At 40.8% G+C, this 17,770-nt stretch overlaps 1 protein-coding gene across 11 annotated transcripts in view; it reads left to right on the forward strand.

Moving 5' to 3' along the window:
- Nucleotides 1–6,153: 6,153 nt before the first annotated feature.
- The window catches only part of ebf1a (EBF transcription factor 1a), a 113,953-nt gene continuing 102,336 nt past the window's right edge, over nt 6,154–17,770 (forward strand). For all 11 annotated transcript variants that reach the window (XM_030794458.1, XM_030794464.1, XM_030794459.1 and 8 more), the window contains exons 1-5: nt 6,154–6,287; nt 7,231–7,387; nt 8,229–8,292; nt 9,626–9,681; nt 17,132–17,205. In XM_030794458.1, the coding sequence (XP_030650318.1) occupies nt 6,154–6,287; nt 7,231–7,387; nt 8,229–8,292; nt 9,626–9,681; nt 17,132–17,205 (485 nt within the window). The remainder of the gene's footprint in view (nt 6,288–7,230; nt 7,388–8,228; nt 8,293–9,625; nt 9,682–17,131; nt 17,206–17,770) is intronic.

Consider the following 17,770-nt stretch of genomic DNA (forward strand, 5'->3'; position numbering starts at 1 on the left):
AGCAGCCATGAGCCGCACATTCATTGTTACTCTCATCCTGAGTTTTACCAGCAAGAGTTAGTGCTGTCCCACTTCACGAATGAGATGTCTGTGAAGCCGTATGCGCTATGTGCTAATTCGCCCATCCCCATTTATGAACCTGATAGTCATTCTTAATTTCCCTTTTTGTTGTTGGTTTTTGGTTCAGTTTTATAGTGCTGCTCCATTAACAGAAATTCCTGGTCTGAAGGAATTGGCTGGTCTTTTTTTTTTTTTTTTTTTTGGAGGTATATTTTTTAGCTGTTGGCTTCCGTGGCTATTACCTTTATATTTCATTTGTCATAAATCCCCTGTCTCTCATTTAACGCAGTTAACCGAGTAAGAGCTAATTTCTCCCGCTCTCTTTTTGTTAAGTTTACGACTGCTAAACGGAAAGGTTTAATAAACACCTATTTGAATGTGATCGCGTGACATTAAATGACAACACTTTGATGCTTACGAGGCGCTGGCACGTATTCGCTCGCACGCTTTCCGTGTCCTCGAGTAGTATTAGCCAATCTTCTTCGTTAAATTACCTTTTGTTTTCTCCACTATAGGTATGCCACTGCCTTTGCACTAATGTAACATAAAGCAATGCTCCAAAGTTGTCTTGTCGAGTACCAAATATTTTGGTGTGTATGCATTGAAACATATTATAGGTATACAATGTATCTGTGTATAATCATTTGTTTTAAAGAGGTTTTGATATGCAGAACTACAGCGCTGATTAGCATCAGGTGTTGTGAAGTGGCCTAAAGCTTGTATGACCACTTTAGTGACCCCTAGCGGTAAAAGTGGGAATAGCTCTTGGCCATGGATAAAATACTGATGCTACTACAAAACGGAATTCAGTTTCATCAGTATTGTTTGGCATTTATTGCATTTGTGAGCATGAATACATTGAAAAATGTATGAACAAACTCAGCAAATGCCATTTTGTATTTATTTGTTTAAGAAATTGATACCTTCAACACATTTCCTTAAAGGAAAGATGTTTGGCTATCAAGGAGTGTAAATTTTTTACATTCATCAAGGAAAAAAAGCAGATTTTTTTAGGGATATTTTAAGTATAGTATTTTCCATTTGAAATTTGATCTTGAATGAGAAAAGAGCCTAATACTTAAAAAAAACGGTTTTGTTTTTGTTTTTGTTTTGTTTTTCTATATTTACAACATTGACATGTGAGATGATTCTCAGTGAATGCTGACTACAGTTGGAAATGCAATTGCCTGAGGTCTTGGTTTAGTATTACTGAACCTGAATGTCAGAATAAATCAAAACCTACCCTGAAGAAAACTCTCCTGTACTCTTTTCTATGCGTGTTTGTTGACACCAATTTTTCAAACTGTTAGAAGACCTTTAGGACTTTTTAAAACCCACCTGTGTGATGATTTGTGCAGACACACGCACACGCACTCTCTCTCTCTCTCTCACACACACACACACATACACATACACACACACACCTTGGCAGTGAGGTAATGTTAAACTGCTGAAATCATCAAAACTGTCTGATGGAAAGGAACAAAGAGACAGGATATGCACTCATTTCCTGTCCTGCCTTCATCGTTCAAAGGGAACCTTCTTCCCTCTCTGTCTGTCTGTCTGTCTCTCCCCCTCTCTTTCTGTGTATGTGTCTTTGTGCGTCTGTATTTGTGTATGTGGAGTGGGGCAGGAGGTGGTCACAGTTTGAAGTAGTTTTAAAGCTTCAGTTATTAGTGTCTAATGGAGATCACCCCATAATAAGTGCCATTTTGCGATTAGGAATAGGAAATTGTATAGTTTCCACACTCACTGGCCCCATGTTCCACATATACACATACATGCCATGAAAGAGCGTGGTGCGTTTTAAATTCTGTTCAGCGTCTCCGTAATTGAATTTAAATAGGTCAATTACCTTTATATGTAATAGTTACACCGCACACACAGACTCGTGTCCAGCTGTAGCCAGTCCGTGACTCCCTCATTCAGCTGTAGGCTTAATATTTGGCTGGGAGTGTTGGGTGGAGAAAAGTGTGCAGGGCTGTCTTTCCTGTGCGACTACTTTAACTCCCTTTAGTGTTGGAGGCAGGAAGACAAAATGGGGGAAACATTAGCAAATCAAAGTAGCTCTCTCTCTCAACCCTTTAGGAACTCGCCATTTGTCTGATCACGTCTGGCCTTGAACTCCGACCTCTGTAAACCATGTAAAAATATATGTGAAAGAGCTCAACAAAGTAGTCTCTTAGGATGGAGGGGACAGATAGTCCTTTAGTCTTTTCTTGTTTCTCTCACGGAACTAGCATATAAATTATGGTGCCCTCACAGCCTGTGGTCTGCTCTCAGGACTTCTTGGTTTTTTCCTGTGCTTTCGTGCATGTGTGCGTGAATGTGTGAAGGTGTGTGTGCATGTGCATGTGTGTGTGCATGTGTGCGTGTGTGTGTGCCCACGTGCGTGTGTGTGTGTGTGTCTGAGCAAAAGTGAAAAGTGAACATTGGGTGAATAAATTCCAGAATGAAGAAACATATATCTCTGGTCATTTTTAATAAATAAAGTGAAATAAAATAAAATAAAATGGCAGTGTTTATCGCCAACAATTAACGGCTTTCTGAATAGTTGGCTTTATACATTCTCTGGAACTTGAGTCTGACCTCTGTCTCTCCTGAACTGTGCAGCGCTAATTCTTTTTTTTTTTTTTTTTTTTTTAATGAGACAGCAACTCGTAATTTTTAACCGCAGCAATGCTGATAGGATCCAATGAATGTTTTCCGTCCCTCAGCCTTGCAACTATTTTCTCTTAAGCCACCAGAGGGCACTGTTGTATCATCAAGCGTGAACAAGTCCTCGCTCTCGTGTCATCTCATTTTGATGAGCATAGTTTTGTTCCGTTTGTTTGGAATAGATTTCGGGGATGGATAGTCCGTTGTGACCTTTGCATGAGACTTTTCTTGTCTTCCTGCATCCTGTAAGTATAAAAGTGACAGAGCATTTGTTATGCATTTTGTGCGACAGGTAGGCCTATACCCTAAGCTGAGTGTAGGGAATGGAACATAAACGGCAATGATATTGTCTATTTTATCTGAACCTGGGTATATTTTTGTTGTAATTTTTTTATATATAATATTGGTTGTTGTGGGTCGTATTGAAGGGAAAACAAAAATAACACTGAATTTACACTACTGTCATCACTTGGATGTCCTGATTCTGTTAGATTGCTCTCTTTTAAACAGGTGGGCCTTCTGTCACCAAAATTATACCAAATTTTAAACGTTCTAACGCCATCCCCTCGACTCCAATCAACTAACGCAAACCTAGCTATATTGGTGACGTGTCGGTTGTTTTGCAGAATGAATCATTTTACGAGTCGGCAATTCTCCTAGACTGTAAGGTGAATTGAGGATTAACCAGTACACAATAGAGCATTAACATAGCTTGATGATTGTATGCGAACATCTGTTTCCAAATGAATTCCAAACCCTTAACTCTCTTGTTAATTTCAAAAACGTCGTTTAAATTACTTCAGGGAAAATTTCTATTTAATAAATACCTTCAATTAATTAGACTGTCTGAGAGTTTATCCTTATGCAGGCTGTATCAAATTGAACTTGATTTAGTAAACACATCTATTTTGTTAAATACTGTTAAACAAAGAAACGTGGAATGTTGAAGTTTTGAAGTATTGGGTATTTAGAAACCGTAATCATGCTGTCATGCTGTGCTATTGCTTTAGATGTGTCCTGTAACCCACTTGGCTGGTTATATGAATGTCATGAACATAACATGAACGTCATTTATATGGCTGTATATATTACCGTCATTTAGTGTAATATTTGTGAATATACAGTCATGTGTTTAGTATATATGTTTAAAATAGTACCCAAAACTTATATTTGTTTGAGAAACTCGCGTTTAAATTTTTGAGTTCAAAAGTTTGTCAGAGGGCGAAAGACTACACGTTTACGCAAATATTGTAGTTTTAGGTTTCAACACGCTGCCTTGTGGTGTGGGCTTGGGAAAGCTCCCTCTATTTAGAGCGTATAATCAATGCTCAGGAAGAGCATTATACTTTTCGTCGTTTCTCTGAATAGGATAAATGAAAGTGCATGTTACCGTACCTAGGGGTGCCTTAACATTTTGGTTCTGAGGGGAGAAAAAAAAACAAGAAACCAAGGGACTGTGTATGTCCCTCTGTCTTACTGACAGACAGAAAAACTCACCAGTGGAGCGGTGTGTGTGTGTGTGTTTGTATGTGTGTTATCGTATGAGAGTCAGGAAAAAAAAAGAGAGAGAGAGAGAGAGAGCGAGAGAGAGAGATGATATACTTCCTCAATTTTACATGTTCGCGGAATTGATTTCGTTGGTTCATCCGAGCATCAGTGCAGCTTTCTTGAATTGTACGTGTTTTCCCGCGCTATCTTGTTTGTTTAACTAAGATTAATACTAAATACTATTGGTTGTTATCAAATGACTATATGAATCATATATGTGGTCATATATATTCAGAGGAGTACGTTGTGATGTGCATTATATTTGCTTCACCAGAAAGTGATCACTGAATGCCTGCTATATTTTTGTTAACTAATTTAATTCTTTTTTTTCTGTCTTTTATTCCATTTACAACTGATCCCAAGGAATGATGTAGCATTTTATGAAGCCTAATACCGCCATCTGCCACATGGCTTGCTTTTTGCTGTGTAGTACTTCACGCATACCAAATTTCAAAGCAAGACCTGAGTTACTGAACACTTACAAAATGAATTCCGGGAATATTAAAATGAGCAGTATATAGAAGTGCGTTATCTGAATGTGCTTGTCTTTTTTGCATTTCTTTTTCTACTGTGAACTAAAAATGGTTTTGTGGCGCTCCAAAAATTTTGACTGTCATGTGTAAGTGGATGTAGAAAAAAAAATGATTTAAAGAATAACTATTCACATTTTTTTCCCGTTTGGTTTCATTACAGAACTGATCGTTACAAAGTAATTTTGTCATTGCATACTGTATATCTCTGCTCTTACACCAGTCAATTCATTCCATATTCTTGGGTTCATATGGTCATGAAACATTTAGCTCTCTGCACTGCAGTAAGGCTGTTCTTCTTTAAATGGACCAACCTACGTAAACGTTTCAGAATAATTACACTTTAAAAATACTCGTGAAAAACGTCTTCCGTACGATTATTTATAGTACTGATTTAAGACAACACGTTCATGGCATAAAGACATCTATTATCTTGTTATAGATGAAGTGTCAGATACGACGTGCACGGACATATGCATTAATCAGGCGTTAAAGTCGACGGAAGTACCAGTGCAGATCAGACGCATCGTTTGTGCGCGCTACCAAGCTGTTACACCTTTGACAGTTAGAGAGCGTAACTTCTTTTGGATTTTCCTTCCCCAAACATGCCGTTTACTAAGTGGAGAGGGCGGGCTGTGATATGTAATTAGGCGACGAACGCCGTGGTTGGATGGACAGCTAATGGGAGTACCGGCTTGCCTGTGTTTGTGGGCGGCCCTGCTTACACAGTCACTCCCTCTTCCCTTTGGGGTTAGTTTGCTTGTGTTTAGTTCCCAGAGATAGTCAAATCGGATTCCTTTGGGAAAGAACACAAATCACTCCCGTTTGAACAAGGGGAGCAGCGAGGGATCTGTCGCCACAAGGGTCCACCTCTCCTACTTGATTTTATATTGCTCATTCATTTGATTTGATCACAGACACATCGTTGTGGAAAAAAGAAAGGAAAGACAAATAAAGAAAAAGTCTGTGGATGATGACATCTGGTTTAGCCCACAGCGAAAGCTGTTGTTGATCCTGTTGTTTCTTAAAGTGACATTAGACTTTTTTTTTTTGCCAAGCAGCGCTCGTTACCTACTGAGGGGAACCATCGCCAAACGAGAGTGAACGTCTAATCGCGTACACCTCTCTTTTTGGAATCTGTTTGTACTTGCGCGGTGCTCCTAAACGTGGATGTTGACAGCTTGCATCTTTTCTGACACGTTGCTTCTTTTTTTGTTTTCTGTCTCAGAAAGAAAGCGATAAGCGAAACAAACACACCTGCCTGCGCTCAGACTATTAGTTGCCCTTTTTTACGAAGCGATCAAAAGAAACGGGACGTGAAGCAGATTACGAGAGTGACGGGAAAAACTCTGTTTTCATGTTTGGGATTCAAGAGAGCATTCAAAGGAGTGGGAGTAGTATGAAAGAGGAGCCCATCGGAGCCGGGATGAACGCGGTCCGAACATGGATGCAGGGGGCTGGGGTGTTGGATGCGAATACAGCCGCTCAGAGGTAAGCCGGAGGGAGCATGCAGCTCTCCACGTTACACTCTTTCAACGGTACACGAACTCGGATTTTGCTTTTTCTTATCGCTTAGGAAAGACATAGAATGGTCAAGTACGGCAGTTTGACCCGCGTCTCTTTAATTATAACATGATTAGAGGATGATGTGTCTATTGCGATAAACTGTAAGATAAATATTTCACTCTAGCACTGTGTTTGGCAAGCGTATAAACTCAGCATGCGTTTAAATACCACATTTACTTGAGTTATAGTGATGATGAAATGAAGAAATTTACACGACTTTGAAAATTGTTTCAATCTTCCAAATTGAATTTAATGACTACCAGACCATCTCAGTCTGACAGTCACACGTTTTATGCGCCTGTGTTTTGTTTTCTTAGACAAAATTAATGTTTTTGTACGTAGTTCAGAAGAGGACTAGATCATTATATGAGGTTTATCTTTTTCACTGCTTCAACCAGGATACCTCCAAATAAATATTTTGACATCACCTCCTCTTTTTAAAAAATATCATATTCCGATGCACAATTAAACTTTTAAATAATTTCCGTATGCAATTCGAATGTGGTTAAATTGTCGTAGCGACTGTTTCAAATACCTTACATTTTTGTATACAAGCAGCACCACACAAAATAAAAAAAAACCCATAGTGTGCTGATATCCATATTAGAGAAAGATCTCATTTTTGTTTTATTTGGCAAAATTTAATGCTTACAAAATGTGGTTCAGCACTAAACTGGCGAGGTCCATGTGACAGGTCAAATGTAAAAACAGCCACTCAGTTATTTGATATCAAAACGTGAAATGCATTACAATTAATTGCACATATAAATATAAATGAGTGGCAATATATTCTCAAATAAATAACAAGTTCATGCTCTGTGCATTACTTATGGTCGTCTCAACTCCTGCCTTTTGCGTTTTCCCGCAGTGGAGTCGGTCTTGCACGGGCACACTTTGAGAAACAACCCCCTTCGAATCTTCGGAAATCCAACTTCTTCCATTTCGTTTTGGCTCTGTACGACAGACAAGGACAACCAGTGGAAATTGAGAGAACATCTTTTGTTGGATTTGTTGAGAAAGAAAAGGCAAGCATCAAATGTTATTTTTTTAATTTGCAAGCTGGAATAGATAATAGAAATACTTTGGACGAAACTGAGGTAGGTGTAACGTAGTTAGAAGAGCAGAGGTGACAGACGATATTTTGTGAACATTTACTTCTGTCTCTTATAATTATATCAAGTTTATTTTAGCTCTCATGCAAGGACTTTGTTGTCATCAGTAAGTGATTCTCTTTTGAGAATTAATTATTTATAACTCTGAAGAGTAGTTTTCATAAACGGTCTTTCGGCTGTTTTTTTAACACGGTCACGCGGAAGGCCCATTTAAAATAATATCTGTGCTATTAGCAAAAGTCAGGTTGTAGGGATACAATGAGTACTTACAGGTGGTATTAATATACGAGATCATTTATTTATTACCATCTGAAAATGTTGTTATTTATTTATTTAATTTGCTTACTGAAGAAAATGACATAGAAACCTGTAACTGTCTCCCACTAATTTTTTTAGAGGCGACAAATCAAAGCTCTCTCGTAATTTACAAATACCTGAAATTATGTGACTTCTGATTTTATTAGGTATTTGTCCGTCATTTTCCAAAAAGTTATCGCCGCCTGTTTCTGAACAGGCTAGTTTCTATTCTTGAATTTTTGGGAATGAGATGAACACGTCATAAATTAGTTATAGCTTCAGGTGGTCAAAGAGCTCTGTCTTAAATCACGTTTTCAGTGTACGTTGCACAACTCTGTTTAACTTTGGTAACATTTTACATCTCCTGGGAATTCTCATACACTCCATCTTCATGGATAGTGAGTGAAATGGGGAATGAGAATCTCCTATTGCTCATTTCCAAAATTTATTTTTAAAGGAATCAACCGGGGAAAAGACAAACAATGGGATACATTACAGATTGCAGCTTCTCTACAGCAATGGTAAGCAGCGATACTAATTTATTGATTTCACTTTGCATAAAAGCCTTAGGGACCCAACATTCAACAAATGGTAGTCCTCGCGAAATAGTGAGAAAAACATGCCGCTGTAACTGCTTAGGTTTATCATCATAAAACATTTAGGAATCCTACAGATTGTAAACTTGTTTGGTTTTGTGTATGTTTCTTTCTTTGAAATAATAATGTATTTGTGGCATTTGTAGGAGTATATTATTATTATTATCATTATTATTATTATTATTATTATTCATTCCGTTATTAAATGATGCAGGCCTCTATTTAATTATGTACGTTTGATTGTTGGACGGTTTTGCGGCCCTTGAGTATTTATATTGCCGGGACGAGGCTGTGTACAAACATTAGTTCTTTTTCCATAACAGTCACTGACTCCAAATATACCACTTTTTGAGCCGCCATTAATATGTCTTCCCCAATTTGCGTTTCGGCGTAGTGTCTGACAGGAATGATGAGGAGCCTAGCTGTTCTTACATTTGTCATGCATTTGTAAATTTGTTATGGGGAAACTTCGACTGACATGAAATACTCTCAGTGTGGATAATGTATGTGCAGCGCTTGTATCAAACTCTGTATTGTAAAAACGATTGTGTAGCCATAGTCTTGTACAGGAATATTAGTTGTCTTTACGTAGCATGTAGGTCATGGAGCACACTGTTTGCCTCTTAAGTTATTAGTAAGTTACGACAGGATCCTTCTCGCCATCTGCAAAAGAAAAAAAAAAAACGGAAACACTTGAACATACCTGCTTAAAAGTTGCATTTTACATTATGCGTCCACAATGTGATAACTCTGCAGTTGCGCTGTCACGTTGTATTATCTCCTACAATGTATTTGAGAATTGTATTTAAGAATTTGTAATATGTGTAATTTACCAATGAGTTACTAAAATGCTCCATGGCACTCCAATGTAGCCGCGTGGACCCACTTTCCATTGATTCAGAATCGTCGTGGTGTACGTTTCAGTAAGGGACAGTTGACGTTTCTACATCGCTGGGATCTTCAGCTTTTAATCAGACTCTAACAGTGTGCTGTTATTTATTTGTTTATATATTTGTACTTTCACATTTTATAAAAACTTATTTGGATGTTAAAATGATTTTATACAAGAGGGTTTTTTTGTCTGTCTTGAAACTAAACTAAATTTAAAATGTATACGTGATCTGTAATGCGCTGAATATCTTACTGTTTAATGCCAGCCTAGACCCAGAGTTACTGAGAGAAGTGGAGGATATGTGACATTGTGTGTGAGGACGTATTTTTCTGAGTGGGAGCGTTGACTTTTCTTTCTGCTCCACAGGCATCAGGACAGAACAGGACTTTTTTGTACGACTGATCGACTCCATGACCAAACAGGTAAGAGCAAACATATCTTTAAAAAAAAAAAACGTTCTGTCACATATTCTGCTTTGTATCGATAAATGACATAAGCTGTGTGACAAGCTGACTGAGTGTGTGTGAGTGTATGTATGTATGTATGTGCGCGTGTGTGTGTGTGTGTGTGTGTGGGCGTGATATCGTGCACGCTGGTTTGTAAGGGGATGCACTGCACAGTTTGCCCTAGGGGCACATGGATCAAGTAGAGTCTAAATATGACAGATTCTCTCTCTCTCTGTGGAACAACTTAAAATTATCAGTGTGTGTGTGTGTGTGTGTGTGTGTTGTGTAGTCATATTCATTCTCTGTGGTATCACTTATACCCTGTGGTGACTCTCAGTGGGCTGTTGACAGAGTGTGGCAGCTCTGCTGAGGCACAATTGCACAGCAGTCAAAGATTATGTTTGTTTGTGTGTGTGTGTGCGTGTGTGTGTGTGTGTGTGTGCGCGCGCGCGCGTGTGTGTGTTTGCGTGTGCTGGGAATGTTTTCTTTTAGCATTTTTTTTTGTGCGGATTCCCATAGCCCTGTCATATCCTTTTCCTTCTTGATGTTGTGCTTGAGCTGAAGAGGAAAATAAAATTCACTGTAGCATCACAGGGCAGTCAGGGCAGCCTCTGAATTTCCTATGACTCGCTCGCTACGGTTCTCCCTCTCTGTGACTTTGTTATATGTTGGAAACAAATGATACAGTGAAAGTGGAACCTTTGCAGGTTGCAGCTTTAACAATGCAGGACAGCGCGTGCTTCTGTGCCGATCCGAGTTCTGTCATGTGAATAAGAGATATCATTTTGGGTCATTTTAGGGTGTTTTTTTGGTTCGTGTTGCACGTCTTATTGGATTTGCGAAACAGCCCATTTATGTAAGGCCAAAGACACGAAACTAGTGAAATTTCAGAGATAAACAGTTATAGGATCATTACTGGTCTCTGAAAAAGAAAATGAAAAAGCGCCCAGTTATTCTCCTACCTAAGTTTAGCAGTGACAAAAGGTAAACATTTTCATGTTTCAGTCTAAAGGTAGTTCCCATGTAAATGAATGGGTGTGTTTGTGCTTGTGTTAGTGCGCATGTGTGTGTATGTGTGTGTGTGGGGGGGGGAGAGAGAAAGCGAGAGCGAGAGAGACAGAGTGAGAGAGGGCGAGAGAGAGAGAGAGAGAGAGAGAGAGAGAGATTAGGTACCCTGAGGCTGGTTAAACTGTGTTAGGACAGTGAGTAATTAACAGGTCTTGTGCAGTGTCATAGTGCTGTGACAGAAGCAGGAAGCATGCTAGGCTCTACACACTTAACACACCATGTCATGTCTCCACGCCAGCACGCCTCTCTCATCATCTTCTGCTTCACACTGTGTGTGTGTGTGTGTGTGTGTGTGTGTGTGCGTGCATGCATGATAGAGAGAGAGCGAGAGCGAGAGAGAGAGAGAGAGAGAGAGAGAGAGAGAAATTTACATGCAGATGACAATATCAAAGAGCATTCCCCTGAATTAAATCTGGTTAACAGATGAAGGGATTGTGTCAGAGAACAGATTTCTCTACCACAAACTACAACTATCATGTTAATGTGCTAACAAAGTCTTTTATTTATTTATTTTTATTGTTCTCTTACAGTAAGTGGAATTGCATACTTCCCCCACGGTTTGCTAAAGCTTTAACAAGATCTTTTGGTGAACACTACATCAGTCACAAGCTGACTGTGACTTTAGAATTCGTTTCAATTTCAATATTACCAAAGATGGCACTTTTACCTGTGCAAGCACACAGGAAAATGTGTAACTGAGAAGGTGTTTCTACTGGTTTTAGGTGATTACTGTGGCTTTGGAACATTTACGCTAAGGTTGCGCTAGCCTGAAGAAAGCACACATGGAGAGCGTCTAAGTCACGCTCACAAAGTTTTTTTTCCCCCCACTGTTTACTATATGCGCTGGGTGGTACTTATACGTTGGCAAAATGAGAGAGACGGCTTGTGCTCGCGTGGGCGGTTTAGTTGGCGTTTAATGAGAGTTTTATAGGTGTGGGAGAAAGTCGGACACGTCGGACACGGGGCAAGCGAACGGTGTTTGTGTGTGTTCTGTGACAAGCCGGAGTAAATATGGGAGGGATGAGGCCTCCGCTCAATTTTCCGGAGCTCTTCTCAATAAAAGGCCGTTTATCTCGACGGCGCTGTCTCCCACGTGCGTTCCTGCGGCGTATTTCGTCGGCTGATTTATGACCTATTTCTGTAGACCACAGCAAAGGATCCTGCCGTACCTGTTAATGATGTGGCAGGCGGTCAGAAAGGGGTTTGGCAGCCAAGTGGACACGCTGGCATAATATAGTGCTGGGTTTCACCGAGGTGCAGAGAGGACAAGTGCCTGAGGTTTCCTAGCAACAATAAGCTTTCCACTACATTTCCCAGTGTCCACTTCTCTCTGTTGTGGTTGCCCTCTTCAAAGATTTACAAACAATACATTGTTTACTGAAACTCAAAAAAAAAAAACAAAAAAAAAAAAACAAACCCCAAACTGAATTGACTCCAAATGTATTAAACTGGTCAGATTTATCCTAGCTTTTGTCCCTGTGTTTATGACAGATGTTTTCCTTCTTTCTTCTTCTTTTTTTTTCTTTTACACATCGTTGTAAAATGCCAAATGTGTTTCGGATTATGACAGAGTGTAAGCCTGTCTTTAAAGAGCACTGTCTTTTGTGAAATCTCAGCCAAAACCACACTGTGGCGGGAAGTTATCTTACATATGCTGCGGAGGTCCTCTCAGTGTGTTTAAGATTCCTGTTCAAACTTAATAACTCTTTCAGGCCACAATGATGTTTTGCTCCTCTGTGTTAACTTTAGTACTAAATATGTTGAACACTCTTTTCATTAGCTCTGGCGAGAGCAGTGACAGAGTCAGTTACAAACATGCGATAAAGAGCCTATCTCTCTGTCTGCGTGCTCTGCAGCGGGCTATGGAGCTGATGAAAAAGATGAAAAACACCCTGAAGGAAATAAAAAAAAAAATGCAAATTATTCTAAACACACAAAGAAACGCTTAGAAGAAAACACATACATACAGATGTGCGCACGCACACGTACACGCACGCTCGCACACACACACACGGACGCACGCGCACGCACGGACGCACGCACACATGCAAATATTCACAGTGCCTCTTAGACACAGGCATTTATGCACACACACACACACACACACACACGCGCGCGCGCACACACACACACTGTAGGTTTGCCTGTGGGAACGGGGAGAGGAGCTACAGAATGGCAGGCTGACGGGCTGTAGCTGTGATCAGCGACTCTGCCTCTGACAGGTCGAATGAAGACAGCTGAGAGGAGGTTCTCTCTCTCTCTCTCTCTCTCTCTCTCTCTCTCTCTCTCTCTCTCTCTCTCTCTCTCTCTCTCTTTCTTTCTTTCTCTCTTACTCGATATTCCGCTCCACAACAGCTGAGCTGTAGAACAAAGGCAAATCATTGACACACACAGTCACACATACACACACACACTCACACACACTCCACTGACACATTTGAGTTTGACACTAACAAAGGAGGAACTGTGTTTTCATGTATTTATAGTGGATTGTTTACATGCCTCAAATGCAGCTGTCACTGTAACGTGTCGGATGCAGGCTGCAAAACGGGACATGAAGAGTAACTTATGCAAAGCGGAATAGGAATTAAAGGACGTATAAGGGCCTAATGAAAGCTAATCTCAGACCTCTGCAGGTTCGGCATCATGCGTCTTTCCTAGGCTGTCTGGCCTCTTTTAAGGAGAGCTTTGTTCAGGACTGAACTGAACCTGCCAGGTACAGTCAGAACTCTCCTGTTGCTGGATGAGGATAGGTGGAGCTACAGAGAGGTGGTTTGATTGGTGTGTGAGGAGAGGAGGGGAGGAGTTTGTGGAAACTGGCCTGAGACCTTGCACTCACCAGCGCTCTTCAGTCCAGAGAGAGAGCTACTTCAAACTTTTTTTTTTCCCTATTAATTATCAGACGGCCGGATTGGCCAGCGTTGCTTTTTCGTCCCAGAAACACTTACGCAGGGTAAACAACATGCAAAAACTGACACAAATCTCCCATATTAGACATTTCCTGTAATGACTGTTTATGAACTTTGATGATGTCAGATAGGACATGAATACCCCCCTCTGTGCCATGCCACATATAAACTTAAAGCGATTCATATGAAAATATTTTGACATTTACACACACATACACACACACACACAAACGCACACACATACACGTAGAGTCCCTAAAGAGCTACTCAGCACTTCTTAATGCCTTCCTCTAAATTTGAAAAAAAAAAATGTGTGTTTGCGTGTGTGTGTGTGTGCGTGTGTATTTGTGCACTCATATTCTAATGAGACTGAGGTCCATTTATAAATAACCATTACTTACTTTGCTCTGCTTCGACTGTTTCTTGGAGCACTTACTGGTACGAGAAAACCTGCTTTTTTTTTTTTTAAAAGCGTCTCGAAAAGCCAAAACCACACTATGCATCAACACTAAGACCTCATTGTGTCTGTGATTAACCGAAAACAAGGAGAACTTTTGAGATGAGACCGAGGTACAAGCAATATTACCTAAGGTCACGGATAATGTCGTTCAATTACTTCAGCACTTCACGTTGACCCCGGAGAAGGTTCTAGACATTATTTTGGTCACCCTGAGCCGGGAAATTCTCACTATTTATAGAGCTGTTCCATACACTTTGTGTATAACCACTCTGTTGTGTTCTCCGACGTCTCTGGCGGAGTGTGCGCGTGATAAATAGCCGGTCTTCCATTTGAAATGAATGAGGGACCGCGTAGAGGACGCACGACTGTGGCCAGTCCTGACGTCTCGGTGTGGACACAGAGAGAGACAGAGAGTGCTGCTACCCTGAGCCGCGGGCCCAGACAGTGATGCATGCTAGCTCACTTTTAGAGGACCTTCATCCTCATTTCCGCAATGTGAAACCAAACAAACAAATGTCTCCGATCACCGCTGCCCTATAGCGTCACAGCAATGACACAGAAAAAAGAAAGAGAAAGAGCTCGTATCAAAGTTACTTTTTTTTTTTTTTTTTTAATAAAGGAAAAGTCCCCCCCCCCCCTTTTTTTTTTGTTTATAAAGGAAAATGTACCCCCTTCTCTTTTAAATGAACATGCTCAATAGAAAGTTCCAGAGGTTTCAGTTATTTAAGAAAACTTTCAAATGTATTTTTCTAATTAGTGCGAAAAATGATTATGCACTTGTAAGAAAAGGAGTTTCTCATTAGCAGATGTGTCAGTAGAGAGAGAGAGAGAGAGAGAGAGAGAGGGAGTAATTCATGGCAGGCGTGTTGTGCTGTGTGGTATTGTGTGTGTGTGTTGCCAGTGGGCTGCAGTGTGTGTATGTTTGGGGTAGAGTAAGTGATTCACAGCTCTGGAGGACATGTTGTGTGGGACTGGAGGGTGGAAACAAAGCTGTGGTTTTTTGGATGAAGTGTTGACTTAGCCAGATGGCTCGCTACACTCCAGTCTGGCAGTCCAACTGCTCGCCACACACACACACACACACACACACATATGCACACACACACACACACACGCACACACACACACACACACACACACACACATACATATGCGCGCACAACACACACACATGCATATGCACAAACACATACACTTATGCACATGTGCAAGGCACAAACACACACTCGCACACACGCGCATACACACGCACACACAACACACGCGCGTGCGCACGCGTAAACACCCATACAAAAGCGCACATGCACATAACCACATTTACACCATAATCCTGCGTGATTTTGTGTGGACAATTTCACAGTTGTTGAAATGAGACAGCGAGGCCAACTAGTTGTGCACATATACATTACTGTATGAGTGATGTTAACATACACACAGCGATGAAAAACTGTTTTTTCTTTTCTTTTTTTTTTCTCACTCAAGCCAAAACTTGTGTGTGGATTCTCTGTGTAAAAACATGCCAACTGACAAATCACACAGCACTGTCTGAGATTAGGGTAGGGTGTGTAGAGTCCAACATCCATGCTCTGGCCAAAACATTGCAATATTCACTGACTGCCTATGTTATTGGCCAATATTTCAGTTCTGTTTTTTTTTTTCTTCATCTGTCAGGCCGATGGCAGGGGTGGTCCGCGTCGTGACACACAGAAACACAGTCGTTTCAAACTTTCTCCGCAGTTCACACAAAACTCTTTTTTTCTCTTTCTTTCTTTTTTTTCTCTTTTTTTCTTTTTTTTGATATTCGAGGACCTGTTTCTGATTAAACTGAAGATGAACAAGTGATGAGACCACACATCATCAGTTTTTTTTTTTCTTGTTTTTGTTTTTCATACTCTTTCTCTTTTTTTTTTTGGATCGCTTCGTATGCGAATCGCAGCTGACACAATTTATGATATACAAAAATATTCGACGCAAGCGGTTAGTGCCTTTGGTCGTCGACCAAACTTTCATTATGTAAAAGAGGAATGCGCAGATGCACGGGTCAGATTTGAACAGTGAATCAAGACAGAAACAGAAACTCTGTCCAAAAAGGCATACATTTCACTGACACACAGTGTGCACTGTATCGTGGATAATCATTTAGAAGTTTGTGGGAATTGATTGAGAAAGGTTTTTCTATGGCTGTGGTTAAGTGGGTATTAAATAGAGCGGCCTCTCACTATGTCTCTGTACTAACAGACCACCCTGAACAGCCTGAAAGATTGCACAATCTTTCCCACTGAGGGACTCCCTGTTCGAACTGATTGATTAGTTGAAATAAAGGGAGGTTTATGTAATTCTGCGTCCAGCGCGCGCGCATGTTTGTGTGTGTGTGTGTGTGTGTGTGTGTATGTGTGTGAGTGTGTGTGGAGACACAGTGTGTGTGGAGACACAGTGTGTGTATGTGCGTGTGTGTTTGTGTTTGTGTATGTGTGTACGTGTGTGTGTGTGTGTGTGTGTGTGTGTGTGTGTGTGTGTGGAGACACAGCCTCTGTGAGGACCTGGAACAGAGAGTTCTGAGCCAGCCATATTGGAACGTTGCTGATGATTCCCCTGACACATGTGGTCATTCAGCAAACGTCTCCTGCCAGATGTAGTAAGGTTCACATTAAACTCTTAAGAGTAGTACTCTGTTCGTGTGTGTGTGTGTGTGTGCGCGTGTGTGTGTGTGTGCGTGTGCATGCGTGTGTGTTTATGAAAATGAAAAGGCGTAGCTGAAGATGGGGCTGAAGTTGAGTGTAATGTTTTGTGTTATGGATATTATTCAATCTGAAATGGTCATCTTTCACATTGTTGCATGGCAGAATAACAAACATCAATCATCAAGGTATTTTCCTTTTTAACGGAGAATAATCCTCTCGAAAATGTAAGCCTGTAGAAAAAAAAAAAAAGACAGTTAGTTAATCATGGGTTTTCCTTAAATGTGTTTTCTCTTGTTTCATTTTCCCAGGCTATTATTTATGAAGGTCAAGACAAAAACCCAGAGATGTGCAGAGTCCTGCTGACACATGAGATAATGTGCAGGTGAGACACACGCACACTCACACACACACACACACACACACACACACACACACACACACACACACACACACACACACACTCACACACACACTCACACATCGCTCTTTTTCACACTCTCTCCATCACTATTACACAATCAAGCTGTTGAGCTTGGGCTGTCCCTGGCGTTTCACAGCCCTGGCCTGGCTGGGAGTATTTTACTTTGGCTGGAAGAAGCACTTGGCTGAGCTGTGCTCCTCTGGCTTGGTTCATGTGTTGAGACTTGAGCTCTCTCCTGACTTGTAGTTTCTCCACCCTGAATCCTCAGCTCACTCGCACACAGAGCGAACTCGAGCCCAGCGTCAAAAGGAAAACGCGCTCTCTGTGCTCACTGAGAGAAGTGAAAATTAAAACGAGCGTATACGTAGAGCACGAGCGCTTCAGAGGGATCGGCTGAAGCCGTCGGGAATGCCGTTTTCTAACAGATGAACGTCTCCGGAAAATTCTTTAGAGGACAAAGTCCCTTCAGTCAAAATTTTTCTCTCAGACATGTGACCAAGGGGATCCACATTTCTCACGCCCACTG

This window comes from Chanos chanos, chromosome 2 (genome assembly GCF_902362185.1).
Source record: "Chanos chanos chromosome 2, fChaCha1.1, whole genome shotgun sequence".
NCBI lineage: Eukaryota > Metazoa > Chordata > Actinopteri > Gonorynchiformes > Chanidae > Chanos > Chanos chanos.